The 21,991-nt window shown below is 41.6% G+C and overlaps 1 protein-coding gene across 3 annotated transcripts in view; it reads right to left on the bottom strand.

Moving 5' to 3' along the window:
* CEP76 (centrosomal protein 76) overlaps positions 1 to 19,840 on the bottom strand; it is a 44,670-nt gene extending 24,830 nt beyond the window's left edge. The window contains exons 1-8 of one of the 3 annotated variants that reach the window (XM_030552716.1): positions 19,672 to 19,840; positions 10,952 to 11,107; positions 10,401 to 10,482; positions 9,747 to 9,971; positions 8,019 to 8,204; positions 3,234 to 3,331; positions 2,230 to 2,295; positions 1,664 to 1,792 (exon numbers count right to left, since the gene is read on the bottom strand). In XM_030552716.1, the coding sequence (XP_030408576.1) occupies positions 1,664 to 1,792; positions 2,230 to 2,295; positions 3,234 to 3,331; positions 8,019 to 8,204; positions 9,747 to 9,971; positions 10,401 to 10,482; positions 10,952 to 11,107; positions 19,672 to 19,734 (1,005 nt within the window). In that variant the 5' untranslated portion in view covers positions 19,735 to 19,840. Of the gene's footprint in view, positions 1 to 1,663; positions 1,793 to 2,229; positions 2,296 to 3,233; positions 3,332 to 8,018; positions 8,205 to 9,746; positions 9,972 to 10,400; positions 10,483 to 10,951; positions 11,108 to 19,671 lie in introns of those variants that run through there. The other 2 variants (XM_030552717.1, XM_030552718.1) reach the window with 2 other exon arrangements.
* Positions 19,841 to 21,991: the final 2,151 nt, after the last annotated feature.

The raw sequence follows: 21,991 nt of genomic DNA, 5'->3' as shown, positions 1-21,991 counted from the left end.
GTCGAAGTCATTTAAAAAAATTGTTTCTTTGATTCGCTTCTGTTTTGTTTTTAATGCCCTTTTAGAAGCAAACTAAAAAATATTAAAGGAAAATTTTAAATTTAGTTAATTTAGTGTTGGTTAAGAAGTGTCAGATTGACAACAGACAGTCCTTGAATCTACAGAAAAGACAACAAGGCAGTAATAGTACTAGCTTCCACTTCATCCTCCCCTTCTAGGAACTAGAAGTCGCTCAGCCAATCTTTGACAGCTCTACTGAGATTGGTGACAAGGGTGTTAATTTTATTTATGAAGTGCACCTACTCCAGAGTAACTCAGGGTGCCACACAGGCAACTGCAATCAAATTATAAAATATTCTCATTAAAACATATTATGTAAAATGGAAAGACAAAAATATTAAAACTAAAGAGATGAGTAGTATTAGTCAAAAGTTCCTGCATAAAAGTCAAGTAAGGTCCTGACAGTAAACATTCACCAGCTCATTTTAAAGACCTATTTAACATTGTCACATGGCAGTAACCTAAAGGTTTATTGCCAACCAGGGCTGGATTTGAGCTACTGAGATACTCTACATCCCAACTCCAATACCCTCTCACAATATTTCAAGGTAAAATATACCTTATAATCATTATTTTTATGCATATTGGGGTTATTTTAATTCATACAAACTTAAGTAGATGCTAATAATTCTTCGATCTTCCTCAACATCTCCAAGAAATCAAAATGAGAAGAAGATTCTGAAAGAACTCCTAACAGATTATGAGGAATGCCTGCAGCAACAGCTTCTTAAAATTATGAAGAAGTTTCAAGCAGTGTAAAAGTTCACTTTTACCACTGCAAAATCAAATGGTCAAGCAAAACCAGTAGTAAATTATACAGGTCATGCTAATAAAACCTTTTAACATAGATATCCTATATTATGTATGAACCACATAGATTATTGAAAGTGTTTTCTAGGAATAGAAGCTTTTAGTTTTTTATTTAGGCTTGCAGCTTCAGGAGATAATGGACTTCAAAGATGCGAGATGTTTGTGTTCAGGCTTTGGTCAGATGTAACTTTGGGGAGGGAAATCCGTATTTGGGTGGCCAGAGGAATATTTTCTCCTCATATTGGTTTAAGAGAAGTGGCAGCTGTTTGAAGCTCATCAGAATTCTGAAGGAGATGGAATAGTAAGCAGAAGGCAGGCAGCCATAATTCGGCCATGACTTCCATTTATATACACTTGTGTTAAATATTTGGAGGTGGTAACCATGTGATAGATAAATTTACCATACAACTTTGACTCTCTCTACTGGGATTTATTCTAACATTATTAAACTCTGAGCAGCTTCAATAAAACAGTCCCATGATAATTTTTAAAACTCTAAAATATTCTTAAAAGTTGTTTTGTAATGTATCTGGCATATATAGATTACATGATGTTTTAGTGTGGCATAAGAACTTGTTTGGAATGACCTGCATAAATCACTTTAGGTTTTTGCCACTTGTAAGTATTGCAGAACTCTCAAATTCATTAGGATGAAAGTTTATATCACATCGAAACAAGTATTCTATACCTATAAATATATACTCTTATGCAAAACAGGTTACTTATACCTGTAGTCTACACATACAATTAGGCGTAGAGCAGATATTTCAATCTTTTAGAAGAATTCACAAACCTGTGCAAAGATCTTTACCAGCCTTGTGTTGTGTGAAGGCCTTATCTGCAAGTATTCTCTCCACCACTGCTTAGCATACACGAGAAACAAACGCTCTTTTTCTGCTGTTTTCTGGCGTTCTAAGGCAAGCTACCGTAAAAATAAATTTATTTAACTTTAATATTCCTGATATACATTAACGCTATGAAGAAATAATTCTAAACTGTAAATGGTCACCACAGTAAGCAGTGGCAGCATCAATTTTCCATTCTTTAAAAATAAATAAATAAAAATAGGCAGCAGCTTAGTATTTAAAATAATAATTATGTAAGTGCTGAAAGTAATCTTATTTAGTGTTTGAAATATTTCCTAACAAGTAATGAAAACTTAGTGTTATACTTCTTATTTGGATGCTAAAACACCGAAGAGCTAGTAGATTTGTCATCAGCATTATGTGCCTTATTAATGAAAGTGGAGGACAACCTCTCTATGTCTTCATGTTAATATTTACTGGTTTTCATCATGAGGGGAAAGGTAGTAAGTAAGTATACGTCATGTATACAAGAAAAAAAGTGTGCTGAAGCTACCTTATTTTTCTGCTTAAAGGTGATTAAAATTAGGTTTAAAGGATAAAACGTACATGGTGATGTAACCTGAAATAAAAAAAATCCATCACAATTTTAAATACAAAGGAGAACAGCTGCTTATATGGAATTTTTAAATTAATATCATTGTTCAACATGAATACTCTTTAAGACAATTTAAAAATCCAGTGTCAGAGAAGAATACTTTGTACACTTCTAGTGAAAGACTCAAGGAGCTCAGTCTATTTAGTTTAACAAAAAGAAGGTTAAGGAGTGATTTGATTACAGTCTATATGTACCTACAGAGAGAACAAATATTAGATAATAGGCTCCTCAGTTTAACAGAGGAAGACATAACCCAACTCAATGGTTAGAAATGGAAGCTAGACAAATTCAGACTGGAAATAAGGGGTACATTTTTAACAGCAATGGTAAGTAACCATTGCAACAGTTTTCCAAGGGTCACGGTGAAGTCTCCATCACTGGAAATTTTTAAATCAAGACTGTATGTTTTTCAAAAAGATATGCTCTAGGAATTATTTTGGGGAAGCTCTCTAGCCACTGTTACACAGAAAGTCAGATTACATGATAACAATGGTCCCTCCTGGCCTTGGAATCTATGCCCTGGTCTACCCTGGGGCAGGAAATCAATCTAAGTTACGCTGCGTGAATAACTTCGCTGAGGTTGACGCACTTAGATTGACTTACCATGGTGTCTTCACCGTGGTGTCAACTGCTGCCGCTCCCCCATCCACTCTGCTTGCACCTCTCGCAGCACTGCAGTACAGGAGTTGACAGGAGAGGGATTGGGGGGAGGAGGGGGGAAGGTGTCGATTTATCGCATTTAGATTAGACGCAATAAATCAATCCCCACTGGATCAATCGCTGCCCGCCGATCCGGCAAGTAGTGTAGACATACCCTTAGTATCAACACGTCTGAAATTTGACAGCTGGGTGAAATTAAAAATACAAAAAACACTCTCCATACAAAATTATGAATTACTTACTTGAGTATTAACTATTTCCTGGGACAGTGTCTTATTTAGCTGTGGGTACATCTCAAGTTTGATATTTAGGACTCCAACAGAAACCTTTGATTCTGTACCTTTGAACCAAAATATTGCTTGATCAATTCACTGAGCATTTCAGAGGCATCTATGACATATAGATCAGTCAACCAAGAATGAACACAAAAAAGTTAATTAAAAAAAAAAAAGTATCTGTCCCTTTTAATTCTGAAAAGAAAGGAAGAAAGATGCAAGTTTTTCTTACGATCATATTAGATTGATGCTTAAATATGTGTGTGTGTACTTTATTATATGTATGACAGCTGCATCTTGAGGCCTCATTCAAGGATAAGGGACCCACTACATCAGGGATAGGCAACCTGTAGCACGCAAGCTGATTTTCAGTGGCACTCACACTACCCAGGTCCTGGCCACCAGTCCGGGGGTCTATGCATTTTCATTTAATTTTAAATGAAGCTTCTTAAACATTTTAAAACCTTATTTACATTACATACAGCAATTGTTTAGTTATATATTATAGACTTATAGAAAGAGACCTTCTAAAAACGTTAAAATGTATCACTGGCACGCAAAACCTTAAATTAGAGTGAATAAATGAAGACTCGGCACACCGCTTCTGAAAGGTTGCCGACCCCTGCACTACATTATGTATTGTACAAAAAGATTTAACCCCCCCACACCCCAAAGAGACAGTCATTGCCCCAGAGATCTCACAATTTAGCATTATAACCTGATGTTAACAGGTGTAAGAAACAAAAAACAAAAAGGTTTAGAAGAGGATGAGGCAACAGTGAAATTAGCAACAGTGTCAGCTAGCTATTTGTTTAGCTCAGGGGTTCTCAAACTGGGGGTCGTGACCCCTTGGGAGGTCACGAGGTTATTACATGGGGGTCGCAAACCTCACTTCACCTCCAGCATTTATAATAGTGTTAAATATAAAAAAATGTGGTTTTCATGGGGGGGGGGGAAGGGTCACACTCAGAGGCTTGCTATGTGAAAGGGGTCATCAGTACAATAAAGCTTGAGAACCACTGGTCTAGCTACATCAAATGGCAGCATCTACAAAATACATCACGTGCCTCAAAACACAGGTAAGACATAAGGGGAGTTTGAAGGAGGACAAGATAGTGGTTTTATGGATTTTAATGCTTTAATTGAGCAAACAAGTAAAAAAATGACAGGAGTTTTTTCCATTAATAACTAAAAATTAATCAAATCCTTATGCTCAAATTTTTTTGTGTACTTTTCAGACCCTCTTCTACCTAAGTCTGTGGTTTTGTGTTAAATTTCTTTAATAATTTTATTTTGTCAGTGAGCTATTTGGTTCTTTTTATTTAATTTTAAAAAATCCACAAAAAAAGTATTGAAGGTAATATAAAACAATGCTGTGGTCATAGGAGGGTTGTTTTTCCTTAAACAAGCTTCTTCTCAGGGTTTTACTCCTTGTACATCAACACTGGACTAATCCATCAATTAGCACTTATGTAATACCTAAAATGTACAAATAGTAATGATTTAATCCTCACAACAATATTCTAAAATACGTAGGCAAGTTGTTCATGTTTTACAGATGTAACAGCTGTGACAGAAAATACTCAAGTAACCTACCCAAGAGTACAAAGCAAGTCTATTGCAGAGCTAGGACTAGAAGTCAAGATCTTCTTCTCCTATCTTAAGTTCATGTCTGGTCCATTAAACTATAGTGCCTCAAGACTTAAAAATTTGGAAAAAAATCATATATTAAAGCTACACTTAAAACTGAACTACTATCTTAGCAACAACATGCTTTAGTCAATCACGGTAACCTGTAGAACTGAGAGCACAACACAGTGCTCTCTGTGGCTGGTTTTAAAACTGCTATTCAGAACTCTGAAGAGGAATGAAATTGTGAGTAAAGTCAATTTCACACCAGTGATGCTCTGGAGGGCTCTGAGCAGAAGAGGCAGACAGGGAAATATTCACTCATAAAAAGAGAGCAAACACAGAGGTTGACAGGTGGAGTCCAGAAACTTCTTTCCTCCTAAACCTCTATCTACTCCCCTTGCAACAGTCAAAAGAGCCGAGTACCGAAAACCTTTCACTCGTGCAGCAGCCAGGAAGCTCTAGAGCAGGTGAACAGAAAAAGCCTTTTCCCTTCCATTTGCTGTGGTAGTTGGAATTTCAGATTTGACATTGCTACTAGCTATAGGCTGACAAAATATGAAGTCCCTATTCAAAGACAGCACCTAAGGCCTGGTCTACACTACACGTTTAAACCAATTTTAGCACTGTTAAACCGATTTAACGCTGCATCCGTCCTCACAACGAGGCCCTTAATATCGATATAAAGGGCTCTTTAAACCAGTTTCTGTAATCCTCCCCACCGAGAGGAGTAGTGCTGAAATCAGTATTACCATATCGGATTAGGGTTAGTGTGGCTGCAAATCGATGGTATTGGCCTCCGGGCGGTATCCCACAGTGCACCATTGTGACCGCTCTGGACAGCGATCCGAACTCAGATGCACTGGCTAGGTAAACAGGAAAAGCCCCGCGAACTTTTGAATTGCATTTCCTGTTTGGCCAGCCTGGAGCTCTGATCAGCACGGGTGGTGATGCAGTCCCAAATCCAAAAAGAGCTCCAGCATGGACCGTACGGGAGATACTGGATCTGATCGCTGTATGGGGAGACAAATCTGTTCTATCAGAGCTCCGTTCCAGAAGACGAAACACCAAAGCATTTGAAAAAAATCTCCAGGTCATGATACAGACAGTGCTGCGTGACAAGCGTAACGGAAAACCAAAGAATCAAATGGACACTCATGGAGGGAGGGAGGGAGAGGGTACTGAGGACTCCAGCTATCCCATAGTCCCCAGAAGTCTCCGAAAAGTATTTGCATTCTTGGCTGAGCTCCCAATGCCTGTACAGTCAAACACATTGTCAGGGGTGGTTCAGGGTATATCTCGTCAATGTACCCCCTCCCCGTGAAAGGAAAGAGAAAAAAATCGTTTCTTGACTTTTTTCTATGTCACCCTACGTCTGCTGAATGCTGCTGGTAGACGGGGTGCTGCGGCAGTGAAGAGCAGTATCCACTCCCCTCCCCTCCCCGGTGGCAGATGGTATAATATGACTGCTATCAGTCATCAGCATCAGCCCGTGAGTGCTCCTGGCTGGCCTCAGGTGAGGCTGGCCGGGGGCGCCTGGGTAAAAATAGGAATGATTCCCGGTCATTCCCAGTAGATGGTACAGAACAGCTGGTAATGGTCCTCATCATAGCAACTGGGGGCTGAGCTCCATCAGCCCCCTCCCTTTCATGTGTAAAGAAAAGATTCTGTACTGCCTGGACTATCATAGCAGCGGGATGCTGGGCTCCTCTCCCCCGCACCGCTTAATGTCCTGCCTGGACTATCATAGCAGCTGGAGGCTGCCTCTCCCTCATTTTATCTCAGTAACAAGTCAGTAGTGTTTCTTATTCCTGCATTCTTCATTACTTCATCACACAAATGGGGGGGACACTGCCACGGTAGCCCAGGAAGGTTTGGGGAGGAGGGAAGCAACGAGTGGGGTTGTTGCAGGGACACCCCCTAGAATGGCATGCAGCTCATCATTTCTGCGGGATCTAACACGGAGCAGCTGTGCTCTCTGGTTCTCTGATACACTGGCTCTCTAGTACACTTACCCCATATTTTAGGCAGAACTGACTATTTTTAGATACCCTGAAGGAGGGATTGACTCGGGGAGCCATTCCCATTTTTGTCTTTGCGCCCCCAGCCAACCTCAGCCAGGGGCACCCATGACAGCAGTAGACAGTACAGAACGACAGATAACCGTCATCTCATTGCCAATTTACAAGGGCACAGCAGACGATTCAGAACGACTGATAACCGTCTCTGCTACCATGCAAAGGCAAATGAATGCTGCTGTGTGGCGCTGCAGTATCGCCTCTGTCAGCGGCATCCAGTACACATACGGTGACAGTTTAAAAAAGCTGAACGGGCTCCATGGTTGCCGTGCTATGGTGTCTGCCAGGGCAATCCAGGGAAAAAGGGAGCGAAATGATTGTCTGCCGTTGCTTTCATGGAGGAAGGAATGACTGACGACATTTACCCAGAACCATCCGCGACAATAATTTTTGCCCCATCAGGCACTGGGATCTCAACCCAGAATTCCAAGGGGCGGGGGAGACTGCAGGAACTATGGGATAGCTACGGAATAGCTACCCACAGTGCAACGCTCCAGAAATCGACACTAGCCTCGGGCCATGGACGCACACCACTGAATTAATGTGCTTAGTGTGGCCACGTGCACTCGACTGTATACAATCTGTTTTACAAAACCGGTTCAGGTAAAATCGGAATAATTCCGTAGTGTAGACATACCCTTAGTAAAAATCCAGCACCCTCCCCTTTCACAATAAGGGGAAATGAGCTTCTCTGCAGGCTGACCCTAGAACTCCTGGTGGTGGATCAGCCTCATCTTTTGGATCTGTCTGGCTAGGTAGTCTTGTCTCGTTATTTATTTAAGCTCTGCAGAACACAAATGGAGGGGAGGTCCCACCTCACAATTTCTCCAGTCAAAGAAGTGAATTTGGAATATTATATTTTCCTCTATCAGATGAAAGTAAAGAAGAATCTGATTACAGGTATCCCCTGTAATTTATTAGGAGATATTATTTTATGTTAGTTAGCCTAACCATGATGAAACCATATTGTAAATACTGGTTTCAGCCACAAGCAATTTTTATACAATTTTTAGTTTGCCATTATAGCTGAAATGTTTAATCTTACCTACACCCAGAAGTTCTACAGCAACACTTGTTACTCTGTTCTCTGCACCAAGGACTGATCGCCATTCCAAGAAATAAGATGCCACTAATGTGGTCTCACCAAACGTGTCAGTTTTGATCAGAACCATATGCACTGGATCACATATTGATAACATAGTGGTTGCATCCACCATTTTACTTCCGTCACCTGCCATTATTAGACCAATACAAAACAACAAGCACATTACAGATACATTATTTCAACAACAATATTGCAATAGAAATTCTCCCCACTAAAATTGCTTTAAGAGAACACACAATTACAGCCTCAAACTTTGCTTTTTAACTTGTGCAGCAATTTAAAAAAAAAATAAAAAATCAATTCTGGCCACTCATGTCCCACAATCTCAAAAGAGGATATAGGAGAAATAGAAGGGGTTCAGAAACAAAATTATGACAGAGGCATGGAAAGACTTCCATATGAGGAAAGACTGAAAATATTAGGGTTGTTTAGCTTATGAAGGTGACAAATGGAAGGGGTCAAGATGCACATACAAAGAAAAACGACTGTTAGAGAGAAAGTAAACTTGGGCACTCTTATTTGGCCTTTCTAATAATACAAGAACAATGAGACATTCAGTTAATTGAAAAAGGTAACAAATTTAAAACTGATAAAGGGAAGTATTTGGGGGATTTTTTAAACCACAATGCATACTTAACCTGTAGAACTCATTGCCACAAGACATATTTGAGGAAAGCTCTTAATACCTATCTTAAAAAATTTATTGAGAATATCCTCAATTACATTAGCTGGGATACTTTAAAAAATAAATAATATAACCCATCATGCTTCAGGGCACAAGCCAACTACTAACTGACAGCAGTTAGAAAGAAACTGCCCCTGTGGTTAGGCTATTCCATAATAATCTTGTATGGGCTTTCTAATACCTTCTTTTGAAGCATCTAATAACATAGGTGAACCACTGATCTGATGTGGTACAACTCTTATGTTCCTATGTTTTCATTTATACCACTGTATGCATGAATGTGGACTCTTCATCTGCTGTTTTACTATCTGACTATTTTAACAAAATAATTGTTACTTATTTTGATACACTATAAAATTAATGATAGGGCCTTCTAATATTTTCAATAGGACAATGGAATATGTCTAGTCCGAGTGGCTACAAAGCTTCTAGCCTTGAACTATGCAATCAAGGTACAGCAATATTCCAGCACAACATACATCCTGTTTCATCTTGTTATTTCAATTAAAATATTTTGGAGGTTTACAACATGGTAATAATCTTGCCCATTAAACTCCTTTTTCAACATATTTTGACTGTTTTTCCTAACTTAACAGATTCTTTCTGCATCCCTTTAGGAAAAGAATTGACATTACTGTACCAAAGCCTACAGCCAACAATACATGTGGCAGTAGCCACCATCTGTATTGACAGGCTAATATTATTAATTTAGCTACCTCTAATGTGATCTAATCCATCTAGCATGTTTTAATTCTGATATCATAAATGCTCAAAAATTATTGCAATGGTCACAAACAATCCTCACATTTCCAACTAAATCATGATTAGGTGAATATAGTTTTGAAAAAATAAAAGTATCAGAAATGAACACTGTCACTTGTATTTGCTATATTATTGATCAAAATAACATCAAATAATCTGAAACAACTCCATAAGGTTAGCACAATACACGACATTATTTTCAGACTTACGGTGTTCCTTACCTAGGCTATCCTTGTGTACTTCAAGTAAAAAACCATCATGAAAATCTGGTTCACAGGCACATGGGACAGGTTTAGAGCGGAAACGTTGGTTTCGAAAGTGCAAATACAGAGTGAAGGTAGAACAAATTTGACCAGGTAAAGGTTCAGGTTCTTGCAGATGTTCCAGAAAAGCTTTTCCACCCAAAACCTGAAGGTAAAGATACCTCCGTGTTGGGTCAATGTTAGCTGCAAAGTGTAGCAATAAATGTGAAGAAACTGCCCACAGGTCTTAAGAAATGTTTTTAAAACATCAGTAAACTAATAAAAGAGATCACAAGATATACTTCCACAGGAAGTGTTTGAAAGAACGGATAAAACTGGTTCTTAAAATATTTAGCAAACATTTCAATTTATACTAAAATGTGTGATTTGTTGTTATTGTTGCTGCTGCTGCTTACATGGCATGTCTTTCTTCTATTTACACTGTTTTATTTCCTTTTAATAAAAACAGGAAAACCTCTTGCTTTCTGTACATTATGGTAATTATTTTAACTGAATTCCTAAAACACAGTCAAAAACTTCATTAAGTTCCAATAGTTAGCCTTACATCTTGCAAGTAAAATCTCATATTTCTTATGTAACTATGAACAAGATATTAAATTAACAAAAACATACTTTTTTGCAGTACTGGAGGTTGTCTGTCAACAAAATGTGTAGAAGGTTTTGGAGCTGAAGCCATCTCTCTGTCATTCATATCCTAGAATTATAGTTAAAATACATTTTTAAAGAGTCAAGGAAGGAAATGCAGCAGAGTCCTGTGGCACCTTATAGACTAACAGATGTATTGGAGCATGAGCTTTCGTGGGTGAATACCCACTTCGTCGGATGCACAGCGCTCTTGAAACCCTGAGAATCCCTCACTCCCAACCCTACAATGCCTCCAACACTGCCCTTCTCGTGAGTGGCTAGGACCTTCCATCCAACTGGATAGTTTAATACTGTACACATCACTCTTCAACTGATTTTAAGAAACAACAGTTTCATTCAATGATGTCAGAGTAAACGTTAAACTGATTTGCTAACAATCTGGTAGCAATTATTAAAGCTAATGTAAGTAACATTTGAGTGCACAGAACTTTCACTCTCTAGTGAAAGAATTTCCACAGTGCTAAGATGATGATATTTTCACTCTGATTCACATATTTGCTTTTTCAAAAGTTACTCACGGTTACAAATGTAAGTTCTTTCATAACATCATCAATGATTCCTCGTCGTCTTAGGGCTTTCATCAGATCTTCTGCGGATAACTGTTGATGCTCGGGTGCTAATTCTTCGCGTATAGTCTCAGCAAGTACTTCTCGGATTCTGCCATGGACATCCATCTAAACAGAACACTTCATTACTCCTGGGAGAATTCTGCGCTACTGTGCACGTGAACAATTAATGAGCCCTGCAGATTTTTGCATAGAAAAAAAGCTTCTGCCAAAAATGTTGCTGCAGTCTACCTTTTGCCCACAAGAGGGTACTGTGGTGCAAAAACAGCAGCAGCTCCCAGCTATGCGGAAACAGATAGGGTAGGGTTGTGGGCGGGGGGGGGGTCAGATAGGGGCTCATAAGGGTTAGTAGGGGAGGATAGACTGCGGCAAGGGCTGAATGAGAGTGGAGCACAAGGACTCAAGGGGCAGTGACACATGGGGACAGGGACAGAGGGTGACTGGGTGAGGGCACAGAGAAACATGGCAATGGTGGAGGGGCGCAGACCTAAACAGGGACAGGGGAGTAGCTGGGTGGGGACACAGACATGGGGATGGGGGGGAGTGGGTACAGGGATACAGGGTGGGTGGGTAGGAGCACAGAGACACATGGAGATGAAGAAGGGGGTGCAAAGCTACAAAGGATAGGGGAGTGGCTGGATGAGGGCACAGAGACACACAGGGACAGGGGCAGATGGGCCTGACTGAATGGGAGAGGCTAGGGGTCATCCACGGTCTGCATGGGGGAAGCTCCCCAAAAATCCCTCCCTACCTCCTCCCCCCCCCAAAAAAACCTGTTACATACCTTTTCCCACGTATACCCAACAACCCTCCAAGTTCACACCCAGGCTCCTCCCCAGCAATTTACTTCCCCCTCCCTCAGCTCCTCCATTACCCTTGACTCTCCCAAGCCTTAGCATTTTTTCTGAGGTGTGCAGGAAATATGATTCTGTATTTTAGTTTAAATGAATTATTACTCACAGTTCTGTATTAATATGCCTAGTAAGGAATCTATTTGTCAAAAAACATTTCCTGAATCTTTTGTGTTTTCTGTACTGTTACAGACATACTTGCTGACAGGTATTTTGAAACAAAATGACCAAAAATAATTGAAACTGGTGTGATTATATTGTAATATTTTGACAAACAAAATATGTAGAATTTTAAAATATTGAGCACAAAATTTTTCATTTTTTGGCACAGAATTCCACCAGGAGTAACTTTATATTACATCCTTTACACCAGTCTAATCAATCTCTGACAGGATCTAAAAACACTACTTTTTGATACTCCTATAATATTTAAATAAGCCATATCCGTCAATGAAAGTATAGTGCTCTTAGAACTATACGCTTCTCAACAGCATAGTAGTGGATTAAAATTAACAATCCTGCAAACACACAGTAGTCCAGATGAAACAGTAATACAGTACACAATGCATTTTCCATTTTGACTGTGGGGAGAACGGTCACCACCAGTTTCCAAAAATAGGAGAAATCCCAAAATACTTCCCTACATTACACTGGTAATTTTGCAGCTACCTTTAACCTTCACTTCCAAATTGTATATATAATGATTTTCATTTGATGATAATTTGTCAGCAGTCATTAAAACCAATAAACAACACTTGAGTGTACTGAGCTTCCTCTCTCTATTGAAAGCACTTTTACATTCCCAATAATAATAGAGGATTTCAGCTAACTCCATACGGACTGGGTACATCACAGGACGAGATGCAGATATACAATTTCTAGACACCATTAAGGACTGTTTCTTGGAGCAGCTAGTCATGGAACCCACAAGGGGAGAGACAATTTTTGATTTAGTCCTAGGCAGGGCCATCCCTAGGAGGATGCAGGTCCCGGGACAAATCAGCCTCCCCACTAGTCTCCTCTCCTCGTCAGCCGACCATCTGTCGCTTGCCTCCTCACACATACACCCTACTGCCCTTCCCCCTGCAATCCCACCACTCGCCTCCTCGCCGTCCGTCCGGCACACTCCCCGGTCCACCCACCCCACCGCTCCCCCGCTAGTCTCGTCGTCATCTGTCCAGCGTGCCCCCCCATCCGCCGCTCTCCTCACCATCTGCCTGCCTCCCCATTCACCTCCTCACCCAATTATCTGCTGTCAAGGTATTTCTCGCCCAGTTTGAACTTTAGCGTCCAAAAGTGTGGATCTGCATGGACACTTCTAAGCTTAATTCCTAGCTGAGATCTGACAGTGCCACCACCAGCCAAAATATAGTGTTTGGCACACTTTCTGTTCCCCCAAAACCTTCCCTGGGGAACTCAAGACCCAAACCCCTTGGGTCTTAAAACAAGGAGAAATAAACCATTCCCCCTCCTTTCCCCCTCCCAGGGCTACCCTGAGAGGCTCCACTGATCCAAACTCCTTGGATCTTAAAACAGAGAGGAATCAACCTTTCTCCCTGCTTCTTTCCCCCTACCAATCCCTGGTGAGTTCAGACCCAATCCCCTTGGGTCTTAAACAAGGAAAAACAAATCAATCAGGTTCTTAAAAAAGAAAGCTTTAATTAAAGAAAGAAAAAGTAAAAATTATCTCTGTAAAATTAGGATGGAAAATGTTTACAGGGTAGTCAGATTTATATAGCCTAGAGGGACTCCCTCCTGCCCCGCCTGATCTTTCAAGTTACAGCAAACAGAGGTAAAATTCCTTCCAGCAAAATACACATTTGCAAGTTAAGAAAACAAACATAAGACTAATCCGCCTTTTCTAGCTAGTACTTACTATTTTGAACATGAGAGACTGTTTTGGAAATATTGGAGAAATGTCTGGTCCCTCTTAGCCCCAAGAGCGAATGAACAAAAAAAAAACAAAACAGCACAAACAAAGACTTCCCTCCACCAAGATTTGAAAGTATCTTGTCCCCCAATTGGTCCTCTGGTCAGGTGTCAGCCAGGTTTACTAAGCTTCTTAACCCTTTACAGATAAAAGAGACATTAACCCTTAACTATCTGTTTATGACACGCTACTCTCCTTGCTGTCTGCCTGCCTCCTCATTCACCTCCTCACCCCAATTATCTGCCTATCTAAATATCAAAACAAATGACGTCCAAATCCTACTTCAGTCGGGATGCAGGACAAAGGGCTAAATATCAGGACAGTCCCGATTTTATCAAAGCGTGGGACCCCCCCAAGCGCAGGGCCCAGGGCAGTTGCCCCTATTCGCCCTACTCAAGGGACAGGTCTGGTCCTAGATGGATAATAGGATCTGACCCAAGAGGCGAATAAAAGCTGAACCACTCAGTAATAGTGACTGTAATGTAATTAAAAATTTAACATCCTGGTGGAGGGAGAGAAATCTGAAAGAAAACCACAAAAGTATAATTTAACTTCAAAAAAGCAGAACAAAAAAAATTAGAAAGCTAGTTAAATGGAAATTAAAAGAAACAGTCACAAAAGTGAAAAACCTGCAAGCTGCATGGGAACAATTTAAAAACATGGTAACAGAAATTCAAACTAAATACATATTTAAACAAAAAAAAAAACACAGTAAGAGAACCAAAAAAATGGCACCATGGCTAAACAGAGTAAGAGAAGCAGTTAGAGACAGAAAGGCACCCTTTAAACATTTGAAGTCAAATCCTACCAAGGAAAATAGAAAGGAGCATAAACTCTGGCAAGTCAACTGTAAAAAGTATAATTATACAGGCCAAAAAAGAAAAGCAACTGGCAAAAGACCCAAAAACTCAAGCAAAAATATTTAAAGTACATAAGAAACAGGAAGCCTGCCAATCAGTGAGAAAAATGCTAGTGGTGATTTCTCTCTCTACCAGCTGCCTGAACCAACCTGCCTGCACTGCTGGGGAGGGGCACAGGATCACTCGTGGGTTTCCCCATCAGATTTTTTTTCTGCAGAGAAGCAAAGAAATCTGCGGGAGATATGAATTCTGTGCATGCGCAGTGATGCAGAATTCCCCCAGAAGTAGTGGAGGAAGAGTCAACACAGCTTTTGTAAAGGGCAAACATGCCTCATCAATCTACTTGAATTTTCTGAGGGCATCAACAAGCATGCAGACAAGGGTGATCAGAATGCTGTAATGTATCTGGACTTTCACAAAGCCTTTGACAAGGTTCCTTACCTAAGGCTCATATGAATAGTAAGCAGTCATGGGACAAGAGTAAAAGTTCTCAAGGATCAGTAACTGGTTAAAATATAATCTGCGAAGAATAGGAACAAATGGTCAGTTTTTACAATGGAGACAGGCAAATAAAGGGGTCCCCCAAGGATCTGTACTGAAACCTGTGCTGCTGAACATATTCATAAGTGACCTAGAAAAGGGGGTAAAAAGTGAGGTGGCAAAGTTTTCAGATGATACAAAATTAATCAAGATAGGCAAGTCCAAAGCTGACTGAAAAGAGTTACAAGGGGATCTTACAAAACTGAGTGACTGCGCAAGAAAATGGAAGATGAAATTCAATGTTGATAAGCGCAAAGTAATCAACGTTGGAAAATATAATCCTAAATATACATAGAAAATGATGGGGTCTAAATTAGCTGTTATCACTCAAGAAAGAGATCATCGTCATCGTGGATAGTTCTCTGCAAACATCTGCTCAGTGTGCAGCAAGAGTCAAAAAAGCTAATACAATATTAGGAACCATTAGGAAATGGAAAGATAAAAATGCAGAAAAGATCATAATTCCACTATATAAATCCATGGTACACCCACACCTTGGATACTGCATGCAGTTCTGTTTCTCCTATTTCAAAAAAAGACATACTAAACTGGAAAAGTTACAGAGGAGGGCAACAAAAATTATTAAGGGTATGGAACAGCTTCTGTATGAGGAGAACTTAAAAAGACTGGGACTGTTCATATTAGAAAAGAAAAGACTTAGAGGGGATATGATAGAGGTCTATAAAGCCAGGAACGCTGTGGAAAGAGTGAATAGGGAAGTGTTATTTACCCCTTCACATAACACAGGAACTAGAAAGTTCGTGAAATTACTAAGCAGTACATTTAAACAAACATAAGGAAATACTTCTTCATACAATGCACAGCCAACTAGTGGAACTTGCTACCAGGGGATGTTGAAAGACAGAAGTATTAATGGGTTCAAAAATAATTAAATAAGTTCATGGAGGATAAGTTCATCAATAGGTATTAGCCAAGATGGTCAGGGATGCAACCCCATGTTCTGGATCTCCCTAGAGTCTGATTGCCAGAAGCTGGGAATGGATCACTCAAAAATTGTCTATTCTGTTCATTCCCTCTGAAGCACCTGGCGTTGGACACTGTCAGAAGATAGGATACTGGGCTAGATGGACCACTGTTCTGACCTAGTATGGCCATATTAACGACTATTAACGAGAGTTTAACGACTCTCCTCTGTTCACCCTCTCCACCTTAAGTTAACATGCAGCTTCCTCTATATTTCTTTTAGATGACTGTTTCAAGACAGAAGTACTTCTTCTGGACAAAAGCAGTATCTTCAGACTCACCTCTATTCCCCACCTTGACTCAGGAATCAATTAAACTAGCATAGTTAAAGCTTTATTACCCCCTAGTGCGGCAGCAGTTCTACCAGTAAAAAGATGCTAAATACTGTTATAGTTATTCCTATTCAGGTAAGGAAGTAACTATGCTGGTTTAATACACCTTTACACTTGCATAACTGCATGTACAATAAGGCCTTTAACAGTGTAAGTTTTTTTGTTTTTTACTGAAAACCAAGAAAAAAAACAAACAAACCTCATTCCCTTTCTAAAATAGCTATACTGGTAAAACTCAAGTGTAAACCAAGCCTCAACTATTTGGCTTCCCTGTCCATTATCTTGACAGCATTCCAGGTCTTCAACTCTCCTCCTCCCAAATATCTACAAATCTGACCATTATAAAATCTTATCCATGCTTTTATATCATTGTGTGTCTCAAACTCCAGAGTTCTGCCCACACATTGTGTCTAGTATACCCTCGTCCCTACGAGGACGGTTTTGTGTTCAAGGGACTAGGCTGGGATTCATGAGATCTGAGTTCTGTTGCTGGTTCCATCACAGACTTCCTGTGTGACCATATGGAAGTTACTTAATCTCTGTATTTTAGTTCCTGAACTGTAAAGTTGGGATAAATATACTTCCCAATCTCTCAGGTACAGTGTAAGGCTAAATTAATTAGTGTAGGTGAGGTACTCTGATTCTCTGGTGCTAAGTACCACAGAAACACCTATAAATAAGATTCACACAGTTCTCATCTGTTCCAACATCCAGTTCAAACTTTATCATCTTTAAAAGAAAAAAATGAAGCCCTCCATTAATGTTCTCCAATTTACCTCAAAGACCTTGTCTTTTCCTACTCCCAATCCCTTTCACTTATCTACCACTAGCCTCCTCTGTCTGTTACACAATTTGGCTGCGGATGGTGCAAGAGTCTTCTCTTAAGGTCCTGCCTTTTGCAGCAACCTCCCTTTCTCTCTCCACCTTACTCACTCTGTCTCACTTCACATAACTGAAATCACAGCTTTTCTCTCTGGCCTATGACCTTTCCAGCTCTCCCAAAGATTGAGAAGAGAGAAAAACAGACTAAGGGGTCTGAGCTTGGTATTTTTTGTTATATATTAAGAGAGACACAGATGGAGCAAGCCCAGGAAAAGACTAATCATAGCAGAGAGGAGAAGAGAAACAAGATGAAGGAATAATAAACAGATGTTGGAAGGGGGGAATAATTAGGCAAGCAGATACTTGCCCTAACAAAGGGGGAATAGAAAGAAAAACTTCACTTTTAAAACAAATCCTGAGGCAAGAAACATATTGGGAGGCTGTTTATTTGAAATCACTCAGTGACCAGAGCCATTGCTTTTCTGACCAGGTGATCCCATAAGGTTCAGTCACCAATTTGATTACATTCATTGTGTTTATGCATTACAGAGCAAATTGCACAAAGGCTGTCATCTGCTCCTTGGCACCTTCATCTTTTTCTGTCCTCTACACAATAGATTAAGTGGACAAGGGTCTTTCCAACACTAAGTTCAGGAAAGCAGCAGGAATGGACAAAATATATCCAGAATTTCTGAAAAAACTTGGTCTGAAGGTGGCTGGCAGTCTTCTTCAGCAACATCCACTCTCCCGGTATAATATCAAAAGAGTGGAAAGGGCGCTAAGATCATAGTCATTCTGAAGCCCAGAAAAGGGGCCACTGACCCAAAAAGCCAGCAGCACTTAGCAGTTGCTATAAAATGTTGGAGCAGCTCCTACTTCAAAGGTTACAGCAGATACTGCAGCAACTGGTGCCCAAAGAGCAGGCTGGATTTAGAAATGGTCACAATGAGTTGTGACCGGGTGCTGGTCTTAACTAACTACATAAAACCCAGATATCAGCACTAATTACAGGCAACAGCATTCATTGATCTGTCTTCTGCATACAATACTGTATGGCACAAACATCTTCTATTGAAGCTTTCTCATGCCAATCAACCATAAAACTCATCACCGAGATGCTGAGTAACCCAAGATTCACTGTACTTCTTGGTAAATCTGCCAGCAAATCACCGAGATCTGTCTGCACTATTCAATTTCTACACCAGTGAGAATCTGGTCACATCATCCCTTAAATTCAGCCATGCAAATAATATTGCCCTAGCAATGCAAGTGTCTCTCTAAAGGCCACAGAAAAAGTGATGAGCAATGACCTCCAGACAGTTGAGACTATTTCAAAACTTGGCAACTGAAACCCAATGCTCTGCCTTCTATGTGAACAAACATACCAAAGTGCCACTGAAAGTGGACTTTTGTGGTCTGCCTCCAACACATGACTACAATCCAGGGTACCTTAGAGTTACCCTCAAGTAGATGCTGAATTATCGTCAATACCTTGATAACGCCAATAAGAAGATAAAGACAAGGGCTATCATCATCATCCAAAAGCTCACTGGCACATCTTGGGGATGATATGCACACATCCTTCGAACATCAGTACAAGCTCTGGTCTTGGCAACAGCAGAGTATTGTGTGCCAGTTTGCATGCAAGAGCTTCCACACCAATCTTGTTGACACTGAAATCAATGTCACACTCAGGATTGTTAGTGGTTCTCTCAAATCAATACCAACCAATACTAGGGGCTCTCCATTTTGGAAAACATTGTGCCAGTCAACTTCACATGAGAGGCTGCTGTGATCCAACAAGATCCTGGCTACTCTGGAATGACTCATATACCTAGACCTCAAATGACTCCCTCTCTCCCAACTCAAATCCAGAAAGCCTTTCCAGATACACGTCAAGAATACAGGCCAATGGAAAAGCTGCCAGCACTCACTGGCTCAAGTCATGGACTGCTTGCAATATTCCTATCGAAGACCTGATTGAAGACAATGAAAAAGTCCAGGCACATTGTCTTCCCCTAGGCAGCGGGCAGCACTTAACCCCATTTGGGCAAGGCACAGAAGGTGCAGCTAACTCCTCCACAGAACCACCCAATTGTGGTTGGGGTGAGGGACAAACCACGTGACACACTGGCTCCCTTCGTGGTTGCAGGTTGGCTCGTGGATGGGGGCACGTGCCTACCCCCAAACGGCGTTAGAACGGCTGTGTACACACACCCACACAGTGAGGATGGCAGTGGCACGAGCCCCCCCCCCATACGCGCAGAGCAAAGCCCTGGCATCAGCTGACCCAGCACGCGCGCTTCCAACAGCGGAGGGGGAGGCTGTTCGCCGGTCTCCCCCCGCCCCTCACCCTGGTCAGCTGCTGCCGGATGATCTGCTTCAGCTCCGAGACTTTCTCCGGGGGCAGCGCCATGGCAAACACCAAGCACGGCAGCGCCTACGGGACACACGCCCTGCCTGGGACCCAACCCCCACCCGTCCTCTCTCGTGAACCCTCCTCGCGCTGCCGCCTCTCGCCCAGCCCCGCCCACCAGGCTGGGCGGCCGCGCGCAACCGCTTTTCGAACTGGCGCACAACTAGGGCGGGAGGCTGGCGCACTCAAACGCCTGATGGAAACGAGAGTCGCCGCCGTTGCCGCCGTAGGAAACTCCTCCCTGTAGCAATGTGCTAGCGGCCGCAGCTACTGGTGGGCAGTGGAGTGTACGAAACTGCTATTGTAAAACACAACACTGCCACCTGCTGTAGCAAATGCCTACAGATGGCAGCCTGTCCCCTGCCCTCATGGCAGGACACAGTAGTCTCGACTGCCTGACACATGTAAATCCAACCTGCTCTTCAAAATCTCTGAGGAGGGAGATTCCCTTCCCTAGGCAATTTATTCCAGTGCTTAACCACGCTGACAGGAAGTTTTTCCTAATGTCCAAAACCTCCCTGGCTGCAATTTAAGCCCATTGCGTCTTATCCTATCCTCAGAGGCTAAGGAGAACAATTCTTCTCCCTCCTCCTTGTAACAACCTTTGATGTACTTGAAAACGATTATCACGTTTCAGGCTTCCCTCATAGGTCATGTTGTCTAGACCTTTAATCATTTTTGTTGCTCTTCTCTGGACTTTCTCCAGTTTGTCCACATCTTTCCTGAAACGTGGTGCCCAGAAATGGACCCAATACTTCAGTTGAGGCCTAATCAGCATAGAATAGAGCAGAACAATTATTTCTCATTTCTTGTTTGTGACACTCCTGCTAATATATCCCAGAATTATGTTCCCTTTTTTGCAGCAGCAGTGTTACACTGTTGACTCATATTTAGCTTGTGTCCCACTATTAACCCCAGATCCCTTTCCACAGTACGTCTTCCTAGGAAGTCATTTCCTATTTTGTATGTGTGCAACTGATTGTTCCCTCCTAAATGGAGTACTTTGCATTTCTCCGTATTGAATATCATCCTATTTACTTCAGACCATTTCTCCAGTTTGTCCAGATTATTTTGAATGTTAACCATATCCTCCACAGCACTTCCAACCCCTCCCGGCTTGGTATCACCCACAAACTTTATAAGTGTACTCTCTATGCCATTATCTAAATAATTGATGAAGATATTGAACAGAAATTTATTCAGAACTGATCCCTGCAGGACCCCACTCGTTATGAGCTGCCAAAATCTTAACTGGTTCCCTACCGGGTCTTTGGCAGCACTTTGGTGGCGGGTCCTTCAGCGCTGCCGAAGACCTGGAGCGAGTGAAGGCATGGCCGACTTTAGGAAGTGCGAGGCCCAATTTGAACAGTTTCGACAGGGCCCCAGCAGGGAAGACAAAAAAAAACACATTAAAAAAACATGTGGGGCTTCTACTCACCAGACGAGTCTTCGGAGGCGGGTCCTTTACTCGCTCCAGATCTTCGGTGGCACTGAAGGACCCAGAACAAGCGAAGGACCCACCGCCAAAGTGCTGCCAAAGACTCGGAGCGCCACCCAGTGAGTACAAACCCCACGTGTTTTTTCACGTTTTTTTTTAGTCATCCCTGCTGGGGCCCCATATAAACTGTTTGAATCGGGCTCTGCACTTCCTAAAGCCGGCCCTGCACATCAGGGTTGCAAAATTGTATTGGGGGCTGGGTAGGGAAAGCTGTGCCTCCCAAAACAGCCTGTCCTCACGTCAACCCCCACCCATGTCCTGCTCGACTGCCCTCCTCAGAACTCGCAAGAGCCACATGCAATCCATCAACACACCCCCCCCCACTCCTTCCAACCCTGATATTATATGAAACAAATTAACCAGGATGACTATAAGTGAGGAGTTACTGTAACTAATTGACCACTGGAGCGGGTATTGGGAAATTTGGTGAAGTGTACAGACCTTGGGGGCGAGGGTGTAAGGAAGGCCGGATTTCACTGATTTAAGTTTCCTGCTGCAGCACCTCAGTAGGTTACATCAAAGAGGAGCTGTAGAGACTAGGCATTGGAATGCCAGTGCCTTTAAGAACCCAGCCCTGGGAAGCCCCTGCTGAGAGATGTTGTCTGTGGGTACATCCAGACTACCCGCCGTATCGGCGGGTTAAAATCGATTGCTCGGGGATCGATATATCGCATCTAATCTAGACGCGATATATCGATCCCCGAGCGCGCTTATATCGATTCTGGAACTCCATCAACCCCCACGGAGTTCCGGAATCGA

This window comes from Gopherus evgoodei, chromosome 2 (genome assembly GCF_007399415.2).
Source record: "Gopherus evgoodei ecotype Sinaloan lineage chromosome 2, rGopEvg1_v1.p, whole genome shotgun sequence".
NCBI lineage: Eukaryota > Metazoa > Chordata > Testudines > Testudinidae > Gopherus > Gopherus evgoodei.
This window is presented reverse-complemented; position numbering and strand designations above follow the sequence as displayed.